Below are 22,171 nucleotides of genomic sequence, written 5' to 3'. Positions count from 1 at the left end.
ACCTCTTCAAACTGGTCTCCTTTCTTCCASCTCTGTCTCCACTCTACATCCTTATCTAGAAGTTCAGGTCCTAGCACATCTTCAGAGTGCTCAGAGCACTCACAAGCACAATTAGCCCCTACCTCTTACAGGAAAAAGTTACTTCAGAGCTACACATGACACATACAAATGTCACTTGACACTATGAAAGAAGGTGTAGCTACCTAACCTCCCATGTACCACATGGGAAGAATCTGTGCCTGGACAGTTATTGTAGAGAACAGCAAGCTAGTGGAGTAATGGGAGCAGGATTGRACAACCCAGGCCTGCAAGACTCCAGGTACATTGCTGTGCTGAAAGCTTGTGCTTCAYGCATCTGTTCTATTTTATCTAAAGAATGTATATGCTTTATAACGAGCAAGTCCAAAATCAACAGAGAAGATCAGAAAACTGTAACATATCAATAGATCAGAAGAGGGAAACTTAGAAATATGCCTCTACTCAGAGGATGGATGTTGTTTCCCTAGCAATGCACAAAGGCAAACGCTTTTTGACATTTAATTTACTAGTATACAATTAAACTGACAAGCTAAAAGACCCAGGCAGAGGATCCATAATTCCACATTCATCTCAAAATTGTCCGGTCAGCCTTAAGAGATGTAAGATAAGCTTCTGCCAGGTGACTAACCAAAAATTAGACATAGATAACACTCCTGATTGGGCACTGCTGTTTTATGATCTTTTTTTCTTACTGCTGTTTTATTCCTCTATTATTATATATTGCTGCAGAGCCTAAAAGGCCAAGAGCTCATCATGTCAAGGACCACACAACTGAAAAGAATAGGTAGCCTATAATAAAAAGAGCTAAAAATACACTTAGTTGATCTTCACTTCTGGAGAAGTTCTCATATTTTGTTAAACTCACTGCTTAAACCTTTGTAACCCTCACTTGTAATTTTGATTTGTTTTTATGCAATTTACTTTTTATTTAGCTGGGATTAATATATACAGTTCCCTAAAACATCTAAAATACATCTTGATTATACAACAAGACAGATGTTGATCTGTTATTTGTTTACTTGAATTAGTTCAACTTTATAGGCAAAGTGTTTTGCAGAAAGAAGCAATCTCATTTTACCCAGGATCTAAGCCAGSTTCATGCAAGAAAGTTCCACTATATCTACACTGAGCCTTTGCTACAAATTCTATAGAAAAGGCACTTCACCTAGAGAAAATGACTTCCTGTTCACACATTAACTTTTTCAATACTTTYTTTTCCTGATTCTCAGATAGTCCTGAACTATGCGCACAGTAATGTTTGCAAAACACTGGGACAAATCTTCGAGGTCTGGAGAATACAGCTAGTATTTAAGAYCTTTAAGATTTAGATTTAAGAACTTTTAATCTAATCACTTATAATAGGACAGTCAATGTCCATTTCCTTCCATCCGATGATCCTTCCATCACTGAAGTTTCAGAAATATGTTCCTTTTCTCTTTTTCACAATAAAATGAGAAAAACATCATAGTTACAGCAATCCTAACTTATTTTGTTATACATTTCCAAAGTTTTACACAAAATAAGCCTTCCCCTTATATTTAATTCATTTGCAACTACCTACCTTCTGCATTAAGATGCATGGTTTCCAGAGGTCCAATAAATGCATATCTCATTCCCAATCCATCAGACATCACAAGGTCTAGGTCAGTAGGAGACACTACTCCTTCCTAAGTAGTAAAAGYAGAATAGGAAAACTTGTCAATGCTAAGTTGTTTGATTTTTGTGTAATTTTACTTAAATTTAAGAAGTAATAAAACTAAGGCTAGAAATAGTAGCTGGTTTGTAAACAACCACGAACTATTCGACAGAAATGTTCATCTACTATACAAGCCTTCCTATGGTTTAGTGTATAAACCACCAAAACCCCCCAAACCACCACCATCAGTGTAAACTAATTTGCGTATCTTTTTTTATAGCATTGGTAGGAACACTGAGCTTTAGAATTCAATTACACTTTGACAATATTTTATATCTAAATTTTAGGGCAGATCACACATTAGTCTGCATGTAATACATACTATCTGCACGTTCTAGTTTGCCTGATACTTATTATTTCCAGTAACTCATGTACCACTAACTATTACATTGAGCTGTTTATGTTAACCAATGTTATTGTTTTCTTGGAAACTGAGAATTAAGAAGAAAGAGTTTACATGACAGTATTACTAACACATGAACAAAATAGTTTGAGGAAAATCCAAAGACTATACCAGCACTTTTAAATATAGAGGTTTTGGCTCCCTTCATATTCTTCTAGTTCTGGATTTTAGTACCAAATCATTATTCTGACAGAATGACAGTGCAGAGGTGCAGAGGTCTGTATTACCCCTGAAGCACCTACCACCTGCAGAAGTTGACCATAAAAGGCTGACCAAACACACAAGCAATACAGCTGCCACTCCCTATCAAATAACTCGTTAAACATTCAACGTACCCAGCCTCAACCTGCCCAGGTTCTTGAGTTCATTGCTAGCCTCAAATCTCAAAATTAGCAGGATATGGAGTATGCAAAATGAGGAATTTTCCTGTTAAAAGCTGAGCASTGCAGTTACACCCACACGGTATCACCGACAAGAAGGTCAATACCTCCATCAGGTTAAGGAAACATGCGAAGGCTTATAAAAAAAGAGTTACAGTTCACTACCTTACAGCTCTACTTGAGAAAAATAATATTTATTATATGAGGCTGTTTTTCCACCTATCTGAAAAATATGAACTAATATCTGTTCTAAACACTTCCATCAGATAAAAGTTRGTTTCAAGAAGTTGTCCTCTTTATCCCAGGGGAAATAACAACATTTCCTTTGAGTTCTTAAGATGATTGGAGAGATGCTGAACAGCTTCTACTTTGTATTCTTACCCTACATTAAGATGAAAAATCTTCTCTTCCTCCCTTCTCAGTGTCTCTTGCTCCACAAGTCCCTTCCGAGCTGCAGAATACAGGCAGGTATACTCATCTGCTTGGCTAAAGAGAGGATTTTTTCTGTTATCTTTCCCTCTCATAGCATCCAGTCTGACAGGCTCTTTTCATTACACATAGTGATCAGCCAGAGTTACGGGCACACAGGACAGAACTTTTCTTACCACTCATAGACATTGACATCTGAACCTAGATAGCTAGTCCCTCTTTATAATCAGTACAAAAAAAAAGGGGGGAATTGGCATCATAAAGTAGGCATCTAGAGTAGGTCAGATGAGTTTCATCCTAAAAAGCCCTAATTCTCTTCATTAGCTGAAAGATTAGAGCAAGGAGCTTGGATGTCTGTATAGTCTGTAAAAATCTCAATTTAAGTGAGCTGAATCCTACCCACAGTGTCTCCTTCTGTTTATGAATCACATAACCTCCAAAATGCWGTTACTTTAAAAGAAAATCACAAGCCAAGGGCCAGCATAACCTCTACAACTGGCCACAGAAACCAAGTTTCACCATCAGAGACTTAAGTAGAGCCTTTTGAAAGACTCAGCCTCAAGTCTCAATCTGCTGGTAGGCGTTGACCAAAAATAAGCCTGGCTGAATCACTGTTGCAGGTGGGTTTTGAACTCTATTTTGAAAAGGAAACAATAATATTATTATTAAGATCTTGCCAACATATTTGGAACATACAGCTCTAGTAACAATTCAATGAGACATAAAGTGGTAGGGATAAGGAAATATTATTTTGGTAAAGCGACCTGGGTAAAGGCAGACCGGAAGGTCTCTTGTAAAGACAGAAACTAAAAAGCAAGCCTCAGACTGTGTTCAGATTACAGAACCAGTGCCAGTAGGACTAACATAGGCACCATATCTTCTGTTAAAGAGTTTTTTCTCTTGATATGGCAACACAACTTATCTGAATGACATAAATAAAGCACTGTTCTGTGGGAAGAGCTTCATCCGAACAGCRGATTATGCTGGTAAAGCCATGCTCAAAGAGTGATTTTTTTTTCTGGCTGACACAGGTTTGTGGGCAAAACTTAGCCACAAGAACCAAGTTCCAGACAAGCATTTGCACCTCARCAGTAGTTAAAAAAATGTAAACATAATAGTGAAGAGTTAATAGGCACAGATAAGACTGTAGGAACACTTCAGAAACACTGTGAATTGATTTTCAAATGAAAAATTGATTCATTTATTCTGATATGGTAGTCCTCAACATCAATSCTAGCATTTGAAGATCAGGTGTCCTTCATATCATAGACTGAGTGCTTTGCTCTTGGACTTTTGGCTATGGCTGTAATTTTATGGCTGCAGCTTCTAAAAGACAAAAATCAGTACCAGCAGAAGGAAAGATCAAGACAGACCTCTCCACTTGAGGTCTCATATTATTCTATAAATGTCGCCCAGTTTCTCCTTGTCACACAAACTCTCTTAAACAGAAGCCTTTTACTTTATCTCTTCAGAATTGAAAAATACATAAATGAGGAACAATTTTGACCGTCTTCCCTTAGGGAACAACTTTACTCCCACTTACATTAAGGAGATCATAAGGTGGTGGAATGATTCAGCAGGGTGGGTGTGRGGTTAGCAAGGTATCTTCCATAAGGATTGGTGTTTATGCTAAGAAGTAAACAAGGAAAACATCCAACCTTTTCATTAAGTCTACTGTAAAACATAACCTCCCCAAGGGGATTTTTCAACCTCTTCATGCTGAGTAGCTATTCTTGTAAACCTTCACCTTGAGCACTTTTCACAGGAAAGAGGAAGTGGTTAGAGTTAAAACCTTGCTCACTGGAGCAGACATTTACAGCTACAGGAATAAAGTCTTAAATTAAAACAAATTCTACCAAAATCCCCAGTGACCCCAATAGACAGTCAAAATTCAAGATCTAAGCTAGGTYGGGATTTTCCAGGGTGCTTATGACATCTTAGAGATTTTAATGTCCTGTGATGCCAYAGTATTATCCTACCACAGTTCACCCATGGTCTCCTTTGGTATTTTGTTAGTGATTCTCACTATGCAGGAGCCCTCTTCTCCTTTACAAATCCTGTGGAGGTTCTGTAGTCTCCGCCTTTAAGACCTGACCAACTTGCTTGGTTTTAATGAACAATCTGTACACCTGTGAGTCACATCCACACCTCAACCATCTGTCGCTGACAGTGTCTTGTGATCGTGTTAAACGTGACATGGCCAAAAAACAATCTCTTTCTGAGGCTGCCAACTCATCACATTTTMATACTCACTCCAGCCTGTGTATAGTGTTACTTTGGACTCTACTTCCCTCCTGGACCACACAATTCCTGTCTCCAAATCTGTCACTTTATCCTCTATAATATCTCCAAGATCCAGTCTTTTTTTCTGATCACTACTAATCATTCTCTCCTAGCAGCATTTGTTACGCCCTTCCCTTCCCTATCATTTTGATCAAGTCCCTTCAATACACACCCTGATGAGATCTTTTCCAAGTCCTGTCATTTTGAGCAAATGACTTTTCTCCTAGATCCTCAATCAACTCCATTTCTTTCCATTTCATCATGTTCATGAAACTTGTCCCACACACTTCATACCTCCTTACTTTCCCAGCCTGTATTATCCTCCTCCACGACATCCTCACTCACCTCACCCTGTAACATACACTTGATATCAAAATGTGTTTTTCCCCTGGATCTTTGAACTTCCTTTAATGATAATCCTTTTTTTATGGAAACCCCTTCCTAACTAGATGGTTAAGTCCCTACCTTATCTTCCATCTTTTGTACAGGTCCAGTGGGTAACACTATAAAACAATTATTGTCATTATTCATAATAATAACAAAATTGATTTTGGAACTAAAAAGTCTTGTCAATATTTAAGGACTGTCAAGCTAGTCATCTGAAAAGGGAGAGTACTTAAGCTAGGGATTGAAACCAATTGCTTCACCAATTCATAGCTGTGAAAATGAACTAAAATGGACACATAGCCAAATCATGACTGTTTATTTTCCAAAAGCTTAAGTAAAAACCCAAATCCTTAATGGCAGAGCTGCCAGACCTATAACATTGTCTACAATTTACAAGAAAACCTAGTTTTAAAGAAAAAGATATATTAAAATAATATCAAAAGCTTACAAACAAGAAAATACAGAATCTTAAGACACATATTGAAGAACCAACACAKAAAATAATTTTAGCAGGTTCACAAAAGCAGTGAGTCTCCTAAATGAGACCAGAGCTGAAGAACTGCCATATTCTCCTCACTATTTCTGCTGCTATATTTCACGACCCCCTTGCAAATTCTGGATGATAATTCACCCAGAAACTTCTAGACAGCAATTAACAGGAAAAGGACAGTCCCAGATGTTCAAAATAGGGTTTGAAACTTTTGATCTAATGCAACACTGAAATTGTTTGGTTGTTATTTTCTGGATGAAGTCAACTAAAACTTTACAGAGTATCTTCAGAATGAGACAGACCTCAACTATTTAACTAATTCTCTTCTGCAACATAATCTCATGCTACTAAGTATTTGTACTTTTAAGAATCTACAAATAGGATTTACTGCAAAAGTAATCACATAAGCAGTGCACAGGGTGCTTTTCCGGCAAATAAAGAGGATAAGCCTGTGCTCCAAAGAGCRATGAACTAAATCAGATACACCAGTGACAACTATCAAAGGAAGCATGAAAGAGTAAATAAATGGTAACAGGGAATAACAGAGAAAGTAGAGATTTTTCCTACTACTGACTATTCTAATAGTTCCAGACTCATAATACCAAAATTTAGGGCTGGGAAGACTAGGAAGGTCTGAGGAATAAGGATCTTCAGTCTCAGTATCTCACAATAAGTCTCTTACTCTCATCATAATCAGCTTTACAACACTTTAACAGAGACAGAAGAATTGAAAACATAAATAAAAGCCTACAAGAACTTCAGCTTCATAGATACTAGATGCTTCGGTGTTAACTTCTTACAGCAAATTCAGATACATGACCTTAAGGAGATATGCAGAAACAACTGGAMTGTTCCCAGTATCTACATTTTCACGGAACAAATATGGAGTATGGGGAGACAGAGATAAGTGATGCAAAAATCTCCTACCATAAACACAGGCACTGCCAGAGTGTCATTGTGACTTGTAAGCCAAAACAATATTAAAAAAGACATTTTGTCATGTGAAAGATTAATTTTGATCCAACATAAAATGTCTCATTTCAGCACTCTTGCCTGAAAGTAGAGAGCTTTCTTGAATTTCTTCTTTCAGACTCAAACGAATCTATGGCTTTTGCTTCCAAATCCAAACTTCTGCATCCTTAAAACCACACTCCTAAATATCCACATGGCCAAAATTCTCAGCTCTCACCTGTATTCACTGTATGTTTCCAAACCAACCCTCATTCTCCTGATTTCCTACAATCCCCATGTCTTCTAATTTCTTTACCACCTTATCTCTATCCTTCTGATTCCCAAGCCTGCTCAGTCCTACATTTACAGCACTCAATCAGCACCCAGCTTCAAAATCCCAACCTCCTTGTGTATGCTCCTGGAGACYCCAGTACCATGATTCTCATTGCTGCCTCTCATCACCCTGCCCTGAATAACACTGCTCTCTCTGCTTCATCATCCATGCTCACACGCCTTTAGAGCCCGAACTTGAACAAGACCTGCCGGCAGGCTCTCACCTCAGACTTCTGGCTGTGTTGCAGCCTCTCCTGCAGCCTCCTTGGACCCACATGGCAGAAACTGGTGACTCCAATGCATAATCCACGAACCAGCTATACTTAACCACATGAATTCCTAGCAAGCGACAGAAGTTTTGGGACTGCACTGTTTGCTTTCCATAGAGCCCCACGTTCAAATGGTGCCCGCCAAAAGACATGATCGTAGCACTGTACRGCCTTTCCCCATCTTACGACCCATGTCCCATGCCTCACCCATCACGCATCCCARTACAGCACTGCTAAAGAAAACAGAGGTGTTGAGATGTCATCAGTTGCCAAGCTACATTTGGGAACTAAAGCACAGTCTTCAAGATGTTCAGTTTATTCTTGATAAAATTTTCCAGATAAACATTATAAACAAAGCTGTACCTGCATATACATACATGTACATGTGTAAAATCACTCCCTTGCTATTACCGTAAATATTTTTGAGGTGAGGACTCTGATGAGAATGTTCAAGCTCATTTCTCAAAGTCCTCAACAAATAGTTGTTTGCATAAAGGGGCTAACTTAAGATTATTTCAAGTGACTTCACAATACTTATCAAGCCTGCCACTATTTTTCTCTCTTGGTTCATATATGGCCTTTTTATTTAGAATATCTGTTTTTGTTACACGCCAAAGAACTGATACAATGTAGTGCACATACAGCAATCCTCTACTAACAATGTAGATTTTTCCAAGCACTCATCATATTAAAAAAATGAAAGAAAATTTAGTACAGAAATATAAACTGATCAATTTATAACAAACAATTGTACACATATAGACACTTTTTCAGACCTTTACAACTAGTAACAATGTAAATTAAGTTGAAATTATGTCTTACAGTGTAGGAACTGCATTAAAATCATCTATAGTGAACATAATACAGTTCAGCTAGCTTTCTTCCTCTGGACTTACTTTTCTTTTCATATTCTTTAGTAGTAGTTTTTATGCTTTTAGCAAGTTATTCACAAAATCTTTTTGGCTAGCCTTATTACRGTTTCAAAAATAGCTTAAGAGTTTACTGTCCTTTCTATCCTGTGTATTTCAACATGACTATAGCTTCTGAAGGGATTCCTTTTACGGTAAACTTATTAATTTTATCTTTTTTTAATAACAGAACCCCTTTTAATTGAAAGAAAAGTCTCCAGTAGAAGATCAATTACTTCCTAACAATATGGTTTTATGTATTCTTATTCACCACCTACTTTATATTGCTGCATAGTGTTGCTAATGGCAGTTACCTGGAGGTAAATAAAATGAATTCAGCAACTATGGTTAGGTATTGCTTTGGAATAAGAGCTCCTTTGTTTCTGATATATTAATATTACTTCAGTTTTAAAGTCTTTACCTATTTTTGTGTGCAAATGTTTGTTTCAAACAGCCTGAAAAATTAAAATATTCTCTGTGACAAAAAAAGCTCTCCTCAAATTCTTGTTAATCTTAACAGAATAGCAGTAGACTCATAATTCAGCTCTTCTTGATGAAAGATCAGACTTTGTAGCACAGAATGCATAGCTGTGGGAAAAGCTAAAGTGGTACAAACAGATGACTCTGAGCTAGAAGTCTGAATGGGCAAAAGGAGGAGAAATCTGTCTTTACCTACAAGTATCAAATAACTTTTCAACATAAGAATTCCTAAAAGGCAAAAGAGAAATGCATTTAAAATATTATTTTCACAACCCCTATAAAGTAGGCCAGCAACATTCAGAAAATAACAGGAAATGAGGAGACAACTTGAAAAAAAAAATCAGCATTTGATCTCTGTGCTGTTAAAATTTTAATTTTGGTTGCCCTGAAAATTACAATATTCTGAAAAGAAAGCAGTATAAAGCACAGTGTTATCATTGTCTCACTTCCCTTTTCATAAACTTTTCTATTTATTACTGTCCAAACTCGTTACTGTCTTAAATTTACATATTTGTTCTTATATTCATGTACATAAGAGACTGTTTAACAAAGAAGACGCAATTTTACAGGAAATTTAAATATACAATCTTATTTATCACATCTCTAAAACTGGCAATGTGGGCATAGAAATGAAAAAAATTATACGTACCCCGACAAGTCTCCAGGCTTCGCTTATCACTGCATACTGTAGCCGATTCAGAACAAACCCCTCAATCTCTTTGTTTAATTTGACAGGAGATTGACCAATCTTCTTCATCAGAGCATATGTTCTCTCTATAATTGAAGGATCTGTTTCTGGATGCGGAACAATTTCAACCAATGGTACAAAATAAGGTGGATTTACCTCAAGAAGAAACACAAAAGAAGCATGTTAATTATCAATAGATAAACAGACCCACCTAGTATAAAGTATCTTTGCAATATTTTAATAGTGCGGCTATTTTCTAAGGAACACAGTGAGCCTAATCCCTAGGCCCAGAAAGCATTCACCAATCCAACAAGAACTGGAATGTTAAATCTAACAAAAAAATAGTTAGTCTCGGATTATTAAATCTATTTCTATTCAATTCTAGCAAAATTCATCGAGCTACTCTAGCAATCAGTGCAGTCCTAGAAGACTTTTTACTGAATATCTGACGTTTTCCCAATATTCAAGCTGTTTGCCTTGTAAAACATATGGTGACCACACCTCTTTCCAAGCAAACTATTTTCTTTTAGTCATTCAGGAAATTTATAACAAAATTATTACTATTCACCGTCTATAAAATGCAACACTTCAGAGATAAGCTGCTACTAACCCAAGCCAACTATATGCTAATCCCATTAACAGATATCTCATAAAACATACTTCCAAAAAAAAATAAAAAATTACAGAACAAGCTACTTTCTAACACCATACCCACTGAAAAAAAAACTACCTCTCCTGACTCTTCCAAATRTAATTTCTCATCAAGCCAAGACCTTTGTGTGATGTGTTTTTGAAGTAATAAATAGCTAATTAAACTTCTTGMATTCTGAAGAGTGTCCAAGAAACAGCTAAAAGTTCTTCAGGTCTTAAGAGTTATAGGCCGTACATAATGCATGCTTTTTCCAAAAGTAATAGTCCTTATGCTATATTCTTAATGTCTTAAATGCAGCTCCCACACTCATTGCTAGGCAGCAGACAGACCTAACATGTCATAACTGGCTACCAGGAATAACATTGATTTTCCAAGTATGGTAATTACGTACTGGCAATTACGTCCCCTACTAGAATCAGCTGCTTTTCTTTAACGGCGCTCATATAAATGCAAATACAGGACTTAGTCACAGCAAGCTGCAAGCAGTCTTTCCTCTCTGCCTGCTCTTTCTTTTCAGTATTTAAATGATCCCCTTTACTGTAGGAACTGACAGATGCAAGCCTGCTGTAAGGTTGTATCTGCTGCAATTCTTCATGTGACACATTTACTTCGTTGCCTTTAAAGTGCCTTGTGTTCCAGCATAACCTTTCTTGCACCAGATCAAAGCTGAGAATGGTGTGATGGACATCTAGTCGCAAAACCACGCCAGGCAATTTAGCGAGACCTCAAACACTGCCAGCACCAAAGAATTCTCTGAAGGCTTTTCTAACCCGTAAGGATATCCCAGGTTCTAACCAGGAAGAGAACAAGCGAACTGTTGAGAGAGGCAGAARCTATTATGAATTTCTTCCAAGACTGTTCTTGACAGTGATCTTATTGAAATATTTTATTTCATGAACTTGGCACAAAGAGTACATGGGTGTACTAACGAGTAAACTGAGGAGACTTAGGAAGACAATTTTTTAGAAGTGAGGTAATTGATGTTGGTAAAAATTAAAAGTGTTTGTAAAAACGCAGGTGGAACAGACTGGGGGAGGAGTTTCTAAAAATGAGAAGGGAAATGCAAAGCCTTTCTTAAGTGAATAGAAGAGCTCACCTTACTCAGCCTAACAAAATGAAAGCTAAGAGAGGATATGACAAACACAAAAGTTATCAGCAAATATAAAATGAATTATAATGGATCATTAATATGATTGAAATAGAAATTATAATAGGGAAACAACTTCCCTCGTAGAAGTAGTGGAGTTAAAGAAAAATCTAACAGGTAGAATGTAATATATTTTTAAGGTGATTTTTAGTATTTGGTTTCCTCCACAGCAAGCGACTTCACTCACTGGCACACAGTCTCCTCTAATTCCATTTTCTACTTGTCTGACCTAGCAGGTTTATACAATACATGACAAACAAGGTGCTATGCAGAAGAGCTCTCCCAGTACACCGCCGGAAACTGCTTGCAGAGAACAGCTATGCCTGTAAGTACTGTGTGCATTTCTATCATACAGCTGCACTACCGGATTTCGTTCACTTTTTCCAATTATTTAGCCTATTACTACATTAAGCAAGGTGATAAACTCCTTCTGCCCACTGGGTATTTGATTCCATTTCTCTTCAGCAGACTCACCKGTGCCAGAGGACATAAAACTTAGTTTTTCTGATATATCAACTTTCACACTTRTTTTCATACCTTCTTCCTGAGCTGCTTACTTCTTCCAGCCATCCCTCCCCACATCCTATCCATCTTGTTCAAAATGTTAGTAAGGTCACAGTTAAACAAACAAAAAAACCCACCCATACCCACACACCAAAAAGCAAAAGCTATTGCAAAGCAAGCAAGTTTCCTGACACAGCAGATACAGAAAGGCCTCTGGAACAGTACACTGGCTCACAGGTTCACCAGTACACTCATCTCTGAGTGAAGCTGAGACTTCTTAGAAAATAGTCTCAATCAGACTGCAAAGCCACTTCAGAATAAATAAAAGGGGGAGAAATTAAATTATATGGTAAGAAACCAATCTTTTAGTTCCTTTTGCTTCTCAATCACTCCAAAGCACATRGAGATGGGTCAGAAAGGGACAGACTAAACCCTCTGATACTGCAACATTAGGCTACAGGTAGCTGGAGAGACACAACAGTAAAATACTGCTGTATTTTAGTAATCACACTGCCACTCCTGAGAACACCCAAGGAACTGGCATTTACTTTACACTCCTAGATCAGCTGGAGGCTAGTCACCCCAGCACTGTTTACCTTTCTAGACTGCACACTATCTTTCTTAAGAAGGTCCTTCTGTGTTGCCTGGAAAACTATCTCCAAGTGATGATCTCTGAAGGATGCCCTGGAGAGATGAAATTCATCTACCAAGTTGCAGATAGCAAGACAGCACCTGCCTCCAGTTACTGCAAACTTTCATGACCACAGCCCTCCTAACTGGCCTGTCCAATACTAGACTGACATTAGGTTAGCAAGTTAYTGAGTAGTGGAAATTAGAGGCAGCAAGACACCCAGCGATGAAGACAAAATGCTCTTCTGGCAGAGATGTGATAAAGCTGCCTGGAAGCTCTACACAGACTTCCACAGAAATGCACAAATGCCCCTCAGCATTTTGAGTGTTCTGCTGCCACCTCTAGTCTTGCCATTTATGCATCACTGTCCTGTCCCCAGCCCATCACAAAGCACAAAACTTTAGCTTCAAGTACAATTGATTCTGTTTCATCCACCTGCTTTTCCTCTTCAGTTACACAGCTTCTGCATCCAAAGGCTTATGAAATCAAAACCTTCCATCTTCTACCTACAYCAACTATCTATCGCATGTGCTGATATGTACAAGTAGTTTGCTGTTTGGGTCCTCACTGACACCCAACAGCAGGTCTAACCCCAAAACACAAAATCTCTGTATTTTGAGAAACATTAATCTGAGTAACACACAGTTATTTAAGCACGATGACTTACATGGAAAGTATCCTGAGTCAGCAGTACAAAAGGTGCATATGTCTTCTCAATTTAGTTTATGCTGTTGCACATAGAAAAACCAAACTAAAGTATTTCTGAAAAGTTGGGCCCCAGACACTACACAATGGCATACAAGCACTTCAAATATCCTTCAATATTCTTCAGTCTGCAGGAAAGAGCTTGGATTGTAGATTAATTAAATGGCTATACTATTAATATAAAAACAAAACATGCCATTGTACTCACAGGATGTGACACAACACATTGCTTAACATGTTTAAGGCCAGTGAACAACTTGGTAGGTAAGAGGCAAGAGGTTGAGCTGCTCAGGATAACATTGTCATCAACAATAAGATCCAACTGACCAAAAATCTTCTTTTTCAATTCTAGGTTCTCCGGAGTGCATTCCTGGAATAAAATAAAATAAAAGAAAAWAAAAGAAAAGAAAAGAAAAATTAAAAAACAGTATTAGAAGTCTTCTAGTTTAATAATATTTATCCATATATTTCAGAGTTTACTGATCTACTTCAACATTTTGTGAATCACTGGAATCATCTATTTTAAACATCTACATAAATCAGCCTAGATATACCAGTAAGCCATACACAAAAAAATACCTTCCCACATATAAAGAAAAGAAAGCACAGGGGTTTCTCTAAAGCAGATGATGGACCATCATACAACACAGATGATTCTGCTTTGTATGAAGTATAGACTTTTATTTTATTCATGCACAGAAAGATAACACAGTACCAAGGAATAAGACCTGTTCTCCATTTTATAGAGAACCTCAAATTACAATAGCCTGTGGGTTTTTTCAGACAGAACGGAAATGAACTGYTAAGTATTACATCATGCCTCAAAAGACAAGCTTACCATGTCCAGAACCAAGGCAGCAAATAACAACTTACAGTTCTGGAACCTGCTCTGAAATACCTCTCGGGGACCTGCAGACTTAAAAAGCTKAAGTATTTCCAGTGATTTCAACTTTGAGAAAGATCTCTAAGCCAGAAAGCAGGCTATCAAAGCTTTCCCCAAAGCTAATGAGCAAGTTCAGTGCTGAAGTATGGTGTGAAGTTTAATGAGTATGAGCAGACAGCCACAACCTAGAGTCACTACCATTTTAGAATTATCCCCAAGAGCAGCACACAGATATCCACCAGTCTGGAAGCAACAAGAACATGGAAGAGAACAGCCGATCCCACAATCAACAGGATAGACTTCAGTCTCGCAAAGAGAAAACAGAAAAACAAACAGGGGTTTCACTTCAAAAAACAACCTACCATCGTTCTCCCATTAGTTTTTTTTAATACAATTAGTTGCTATTTGTGTTCTTATTCTTGAAGCAGGCACAATTCAAACAGGATCCCACACTTGCAAAACCCCAGCTTTCCCCTTAAAACACACGGAAAATACCTCTCCATGCTTTTCCAATCCTAATCTTCTCCCATCTATCAGCATTTTATTCTGTCCTTCCTATTCTAAGAATGAAGGTGGGGAAAAAGGCTACACATTTAATATAATATGAAGTTATCCATTTAATACATGTTACTTCAGACTCTGTAGCAGGAATGCCTACGGCTAAAATTTCCTTCAGACTGGATATAAATGAGTTAAAAGTAATTTGAAGTCTTCTTAAAACATAAACAGGTTGCACGGAACTGTACTAAAAGTTCTATGATGTAGAAGTGATAAACAGGGTCATTTAAGAGCTCCAGATAGAGCCTGAAGTAACAGAGCTCCTTATCAAAACAAATTGATACTCTGCTCATAATTCCTGGATCCCTGCTTTTGGTTAACTTTAAATAGTTTCTTTTAGTAAAGCCAAAGATGAAGAGAACTTTGCAGATACTGTTCAAACTAATAAAAGAGTTGCACTGAATAGGTTTATTGTGAACCTGAAATTCTAAGCCTCCTCTCACCTTAGATGATAATCAAAAAAGCAAACTCAAATCTGCTGGAAACTCAAACCTACCATGGTTACGTAAGGTTTCTGAAAGGGCCATTTGCTTGCAGTTACTTGTATAGTGCCACAATTGTATTCAGGTTGTTGGACCACAGCAATAAAGTTTCTGTCCTCATCAAGCATGCAATTATTTTCTCAGAGACAGCAATTCCCTTAAGAACAGAGCAGAAATTAAGCTCTAAGCAATCTATTAAACAGGAACTTCATTTGCTGTCAATTATGAAGCCTGGAGAGGTCTGAAGCTATTCTATTTACCATGAGAAAAAGAAGATCAAACAGTAAGCAGGCAAAATACGGTTTTAAAGCTATCATGCAGTCTCTCAAAGAATCAGTGCAACAAGGTTAGAATACACTTCAATGCATTTAAAGTGATACTGTATATTCCTGTGCCCTTTTTGTAGAGAAGATCACACTTCTCATTTGCAGCAAACAGAACACCCTTATTCAAAAGCTTGAGCACCTGAATAAGATTGTGACTAATCTGATTTTCAATTTAATTGAACTTTATTAGACATCTTTTGTAACAACCTGATCAGAACATGGCAGCTTGTTAATTCCTGTCCTAGAAAGGGTGCACTGTATTAAAGACTGACAAGCAACAGGCTTTAAAAAATCTAAATATATAGTAGCTACTTGACCAGCCTATCAAGTCTTAAGGAACCCTACAAAGATAAGTAAGTGCTRGACTATCTCTGCAATGACAACACTGATACCCAAACAAATTGATCAAGGTCTAGTAGCTCCCAGTCAAAAAGCTGCACTCATACAACACAACCCTTTGAGTGCAGTACCTAGCAAGCCAGGAAGTTTTATCTGTTTAAATTCAGTGGTATATTATTTTTTGTACGTGCTTTTCCACAGCATGCCATCTATGCTCCCATGCATACTCATTTTAATCTGAGTGTACACCTTCATTTACCTATATTTAAATGCTGGCATATACACAGATCCTTCCTATCCACTCTTGGATATGCCAAGGTAGCAACTCACCTGTATCATCTTCTAGGAAACATTCTCTAAAACACTATTTTGCAAAATATCTTCTCTTTACACTGGCAACTAGAATTGCTGCCAAAGCCTTGGATCTAGTAGCAGTGTGAGTTGAAACAACCAAATCAACATCTTAAGTAAAGCATTGTAACCAGTATGCACACAGCGGTACAGTCCTAACATGGCAACACAAGCATGACCACATGAGGTGAAAGCCAAAGATTTAAAGTGGGCATAGAGAAGATGAAAGATATTAAACATTCAACAACAAGCAAGACATCTTTCTATAAGAGCATCAGGGACAGCATCAAGCCATCTCAGTACTATGTTTGGAGCCTGCCAGTGGTCACTAAGCATGAAAAATCACTGAACAACAAAGTTTGAAAGCCATGGCTGTTCAGTGGTGAGTTCCCAACTTCTGACTAGGTTCTGGCTGCTACGTATTCAAAAAGTAACCAAGAAAACATTTCTTCCCTGGGACTGTTTATTGAGTTATGAACCTTTGCAACAATCTTTTTGAATTGAATGCAACAGGAAAGCAGCCCAGAAAAGCATTTAGCACCATCTTTCTTGCATTTTGAATGCTTTCATATTCACAGTTCCCTGAAGCAGCACAACCCTAAAGATGTATGTACAAGTGATTCATAGCCATTTAAAAATTCAGATTTAGAAGCTACAAGTGCTAATGTCCACAGTTCTGCTCCATGAATTGACACATCAGCAATCGTTGAAAGGCAGGTGCCTTGTAACATGGGAAAATTTGAGTATGTCTGCAGGGGAAGGGAAATTTCAGATAAAGCTCTGCTACAAAATGTTGTAACAGAGTAGGACCAACCCTGAATCTTATGCTTTTCTGCCTGTGAGATGCCTCTAAAATCTTCATTCTGGATCATCAGCAACAATACACAGCTGTAAAGACTCCTTTACACAGACAACAGTCTCTGCTGTTTAATCACATACACTAGGAAAGCCATCTTCAAGGCTGAAGTATCACTTGCTGAAGCGCAAGTAGCTTGACCTCCTTGCATCCAGGATCTGAGTTGTACTTTTGATAAACAAACCCAGAAGAGCAAACATAATATGCCCCTATGCAACACTAATCTAGGGACCTAACTCCCACTGTGCAGAACATGCAAGAGAGCAACAATCAACTCTTAAGCRTAGGCTGACTGAGGGTCAGCACCCCTAGACAGCAAGATGAAAAGGATAAAAATCCAAGAAAGAACTTGGTTTCCCAAGGCTAATAGGTAGGTGGATAGCACCTCAAAAACAGGGGAAAAGGAAAAGTAGGAGAGTATAGAATAGCTGTGAGTGCAGGCAAACACTTCAAGGCAACGGCACTGGTAACAGGTACTGATGGGCTGGAAGGTCAAATGAAATCACAGTAGAGAAAAGACAGTGCTACAGTCAAACCACATGACGTCTAGTAGGTAGATGGACACTTAGCCTTGCTCCTGCAGACGTGATGCAGAYCAGAGAATCTGTGAGGTTGGAAAGGACTTCTGGAGATCATCTAGTCCGGTCTCAAAGCATGGTCAACTACAGCAAGTAACTCAGGACCTTATCCAGCTGGGTTTTGAATATCTCCAGGAACAAGACTCCACAACCTCTCTAGGAAACCTGTTCCAACGTTTGCCCACTCTCACAGTGAATACTTTTTTTTCTTATGCTCATATGGAATTTCCTGTTTCAAATTGTGCCCATTTCTTGGGCACAGTGGGCAAGTGTTTCCCACTTCCCCAGCCTAAAAAGGTCCCTCTGAATAGCAGCACAACCGTCTGATGTATCAACCATTCCTYCCAGTTTTGTATTGTCTGCAAACTTGCTGAGAGTGCACTCTATTTCATTGCTTCACTGTCCACTTATCTAGCCTATACTTCACCACTTTGTCTACAGGGATGCTATAGGAGATAGTATCAAAAGCCTTACCAGAATCAAGGTAAACAGCATCCATTGCTCTCCCTCTCATCCACTGATCCAGTCTTCTTATCACAGAAGGCTATCTGGTTGGTCAGTCATGATTTCTCCTTCTTAAATTCATACTGACTACTCCTAAGCACCTTCTTGTCCCTTACATGTTTCAAAAAGATTTCTGAGATTATTTGCTCTAACACCTCCATAGGGATCAAGTTGAGGCTGATCAACCTGTAGTTCCCTGAATCCTCCTTCTTGAAGACAGCAGTGTCATTTGCTTTCTTCTAGGTATCAGGAACTTCTCCTGATTGCCATGATCTTTCAAAGGCAGATTCTGCAAAGACATCAGCTAGCAGCTTTATGGCTGCATTCTATTCAGGTCCCACARACCAGTGTATGACTAGTCTGCTTACATGTTCTCTAACCTGATCTTCTTCCACCAAGAGTGAGTCCTCCTTGCTCCAGCCCCATCCTCTGATTACATCAACTGGGGATTGCTGAAGGCTGGTCTTCTCAGCAAGCACCAAGGTGGAGAAAGCATCAAGTAGCCTTGCTTTTTGTGTCCTTCATCACCAGATCTCCTGCCCCATTCAGCACTATGCCCACATTATCTCTTGTCTTCCTTTTGCTGCTCATCTACTTGTTAAAGTCTTTCTTGTCGCCTTTCGTGTATCTCTCACCATGCTCAATTCCAGATGGGCTTTGGCTTTCCTAACCCCACCCCTGTGTACTCAGACAGCATCTCTATATTCCAGGGTCACCTGTCCCTGCTTCCACCTCTTATCAATTTGCTTTTTACATCTGATTTTTGTCAGGAGCTCCTTGTTCATTTATGCAGGCCTCCTACCACTTTTGCTTGACTTCCCACACTTGGGGACAGACTGACATGGAGCTTTGGGCGTGATTGGGGCTGGGGGGTGGGGGGGGTTAAAGGCCAGCTCTCCTAGACCCTCCTTCTCTCCAGGGCAGTATCCCACAGGATTCTTCCAAGTAGATCCCTGAACTGGCAGAAGTTAAGTCTAGGTTCATAATTCTGCTTCATGTCTTGCTCCCAATTCACAGGATCCTGAACTCYTCCATTTCATGGTTGCTGCAGCCAAGGCTCCCCTCACTGGTTCCTCAATCACTTACATTAGGTTACCATCAGTACACTCCAAAAACCTTCTAGTTTGCTGGAGAGGCACCACAGCAGCAAAACGTAAGCAAATATTACAGTGTTTAAAGTACCCCAAGAGCACCAGGGGCCTGCRTATTTGAGGTGTCTTACCAGTTGTCTGGACAACTTCTTGATCGGGCAGTCTGTAGCAGATATCAACATTACCATTCATACACTCTCAACYGGCTCATCATTAATACTTGACAGAGCTCCGCACATTCTAGCTCATAGCATGTAATAACATCCTAGGTAGGTACCTCCCTCCTGCATTTAACTTGCACCTAGAGTTCATCATTTAACCCCCCAAGGTGTACTTCACTGCCATACTGTAGCTTTTACAGCAAGTGTGTCTGTCCTGTAGCCTTAATGTAACCCTATAAYTGAAGTAGAAAATTAATTTTAACAGTTCTATGCATTCCCTGTTCCCACTAAATTCAACAGAACTTCGAGTAGCAGGTACATTGTTCAGAAATCATAACTGCTTTAATTTCTACAAGYATGCTCTTCACCTTGCACAGTCAAGTGAGGATCTCCAAACATGCCACAAGCCCTGGTATTCTTCTTATATTTATACACAAATACTTCATAGTATTTTAAATCTTTTTTCAGTGTGGTGATTTAGCTGCCAATTTTAAGGCACTTCTATAGAACGTTTTCCAGAGTCAAATGATAGCAAACCTCTCATACATGCAAATAYAGCAGCAACTTTCAGAATACAGACCTATCCCACAAGCTGGATCGAGACTGTCATCACTTCTGGAACAGGAACCATATTAGGTCTGGCTTGTCACAGGAATATGAAAATCTTCACAAAGAACTAAAAACAGAAAGATTTCTGCATCCCAGAAAGCTTCTTTTCTAAGAACTATTATTCCTGATCAATTATATAAATACTTTCATGACTTCCTATAATTATAACCTACTAAAACAACAAAAAAAACACAGAAAAGACTTCATGTATAACTATTTTATTTTCAATCTACAAAATCACTTTAGAAAGCCACGATTTTAAAACAAAGCCCGATTAATATAAACCTATATAAAGCAGGGACTTGTAGATTTTAAACAGCATTCAGTTTAGCTGTATAAAATATATCTAAAAAAAGATTTGAAAATTCAGTTACATGAAATAGATTTCAAAGGACTATTACGACAGCTAGTAACTGTGTAATCTAATGTTATTATTCTATACAGTTTTACCACATCTAAATAATAGTAATAAAAAGATTCTTGTAAAAAGCAGTTGACTTTAATTTGCATAGAGATTATTTTTCATATTTCATTTCTAAACTCTGCAATTTGACAGCAGTAGATTCTGTTCCCTCTCCAAAATAATACGTAAACTTGAAGTTAATAAAGTTATCAAAGCAAAATTGTATCTGCTTGTTYCATTCATGGATGCCTATGACCTGCTGTGTTTCTGTCATTACCACCATTTTGTAGAATTTATAATCAAAGTTAAGTTACATTTTAAGTACAATAGTGTGTAAGAGGGTCACAACAATACTTAGGATTTCAGTGCTAATTATTATTTCTACTTAAAGTTTTGTATTGACATGCTAGTTCGGGCTCCTCCTGCTGCATTTAAGTCTCTATTTCTGTCCTGGAAGACCAAAGTCTATTAGGRAACCAGGAGTTTGTTTCTTGTGCATTCTGTATCACACGCACATGTAGAGTCTATACAGCAGACAATGGTTACATGCATGAACCTGGTGAATTATACCACCTGCAATTAAAATGTGACATTTTGCCTGCAAAGTTTGGGGTTCAGCTAGCAGAAAAAGCAGAGAAATAAAATATTTGTAATATCAGAACAAACAATTACATCAAAGTACTAATTTTGTTTCCAGTGTTACTGTTACCACCATAACCTCAACTACATGGTTTTTTGCATGTGTTCAACAGGCTTGGTAATTTCATAAAATTGGAAATAATTACATATTTCAAATGCAAATACCTGCAAGTATTCTAGACTTCTCCATTGTGCCATCTTCCTCCTTTTAGGTTAGAGGGAGGATGACAAAGTGGTTGTAGTGTTATTTTGAGACATGTTGAAGATGAACAGTACATGGATTTATTGGTAAATGTGATGTAAGCATTTACCTAAGGTATACCTGTTCACTCACACACACACACACACACACACACACACACACACACACACACCCTTCATTAGCTATCTCAGAGGATCTCTTCAGATATCTCTTAAAAGGTGGACAGACTAAAATACTGTGAAGTGGTTTACCTTTCTCTCCATGTCTTAATTCAACTGAAAAAAAAAACCACACACACACACACACACACACAGGTATCTCCCCAAACAAGTGAAATGAATGCAGTGGCTCAGAGGCAAAAGTTATTCATGTTTTCCCTGAGAATGTAAGAAATGTCCTCTGGCAATATGTTGTCCCCCAATTTGACAAATTCCTGTACGAATCTGCCGATACTTCCTGCCAACACAACTTCCTGTGGCTGGCAATGCCAGAAGTTCACTGCCCACAGTGTAACACAGTACTTTCTTTTATTTGCTTTAAGGTGATTTACTAATTTCMCTGAGCTTCCCACTTCCTGTATTGTGGGATGCGGAGAACAAGTCTCACACTCAGTTATCTACCATCTTCCTGATTTTGTAATGTGTCCTATCTCCCCTGAGCTTTCTCCTCTACAAACCAAAAAGCCCCAGCCTGTAGCCTCTCCTTCTCAGGTCATTGCTCCATCACTTGATCAGTTTAGTCACCTCCTCTACCTCATCTCTTGTCCCAGTACCTCCCTGCTGAGATGAGCGCTCCCCTTGATCATTGGGGACAC

At 38.3% G+C, this 22,171-nt stretch overlaps 1 protein-coding gene across 2 annotated transcripts in view; it reads right to left on the bottom strand.

Annotated features, from left to right (window-relative positions):
* Positions 1-22,171, bottom strand: part of CRYL1 (crystallin lambda 1) — a 62,516-nt gene that overhangs the window by 16,903 nt on the left and 23,442 nt on the right. For both annotated transcript variants that reach the window (XM_085321771.1, XM_085321772.1), the window contains exons 4-6: positions 13,584-13,745; positions 9,698-9,892; positions 1,601-1,706 (exon numbers count right to left, since the gene is read on the bottom strand). In XM_085321771.1, the coding sequence (XP_085177897.1) occupies positions 1,601-1,706; positions 9,698-9,892; positions 13,584-13,745 (463 nt within the window). The remainder of the gene's footprint in view (positions 1-1,600; positions 1,707-9,697; positions 9,893-13,583; positions 13,746-22,171) is intronic.

Source organism: Rhea americana, unplaced genomic scaffold (genome assembly GCF_003343005.1).
Source record: "Rhea americana isolate MKP2758 unplaced genomic scaffold, rheAme1 scaffold_71, whole genome shotgun sequence".
Taxonomy (NCBI): Eukaryota; Metazoa; Chordata; class Aves; order Rheiformes; family Rheidae; genus Rhea; species Rhea americana.
Note: the sequence above shows the minus strand (reverse complement) of the source record. Positions and strands in the feature narration are given on the sequence as shown.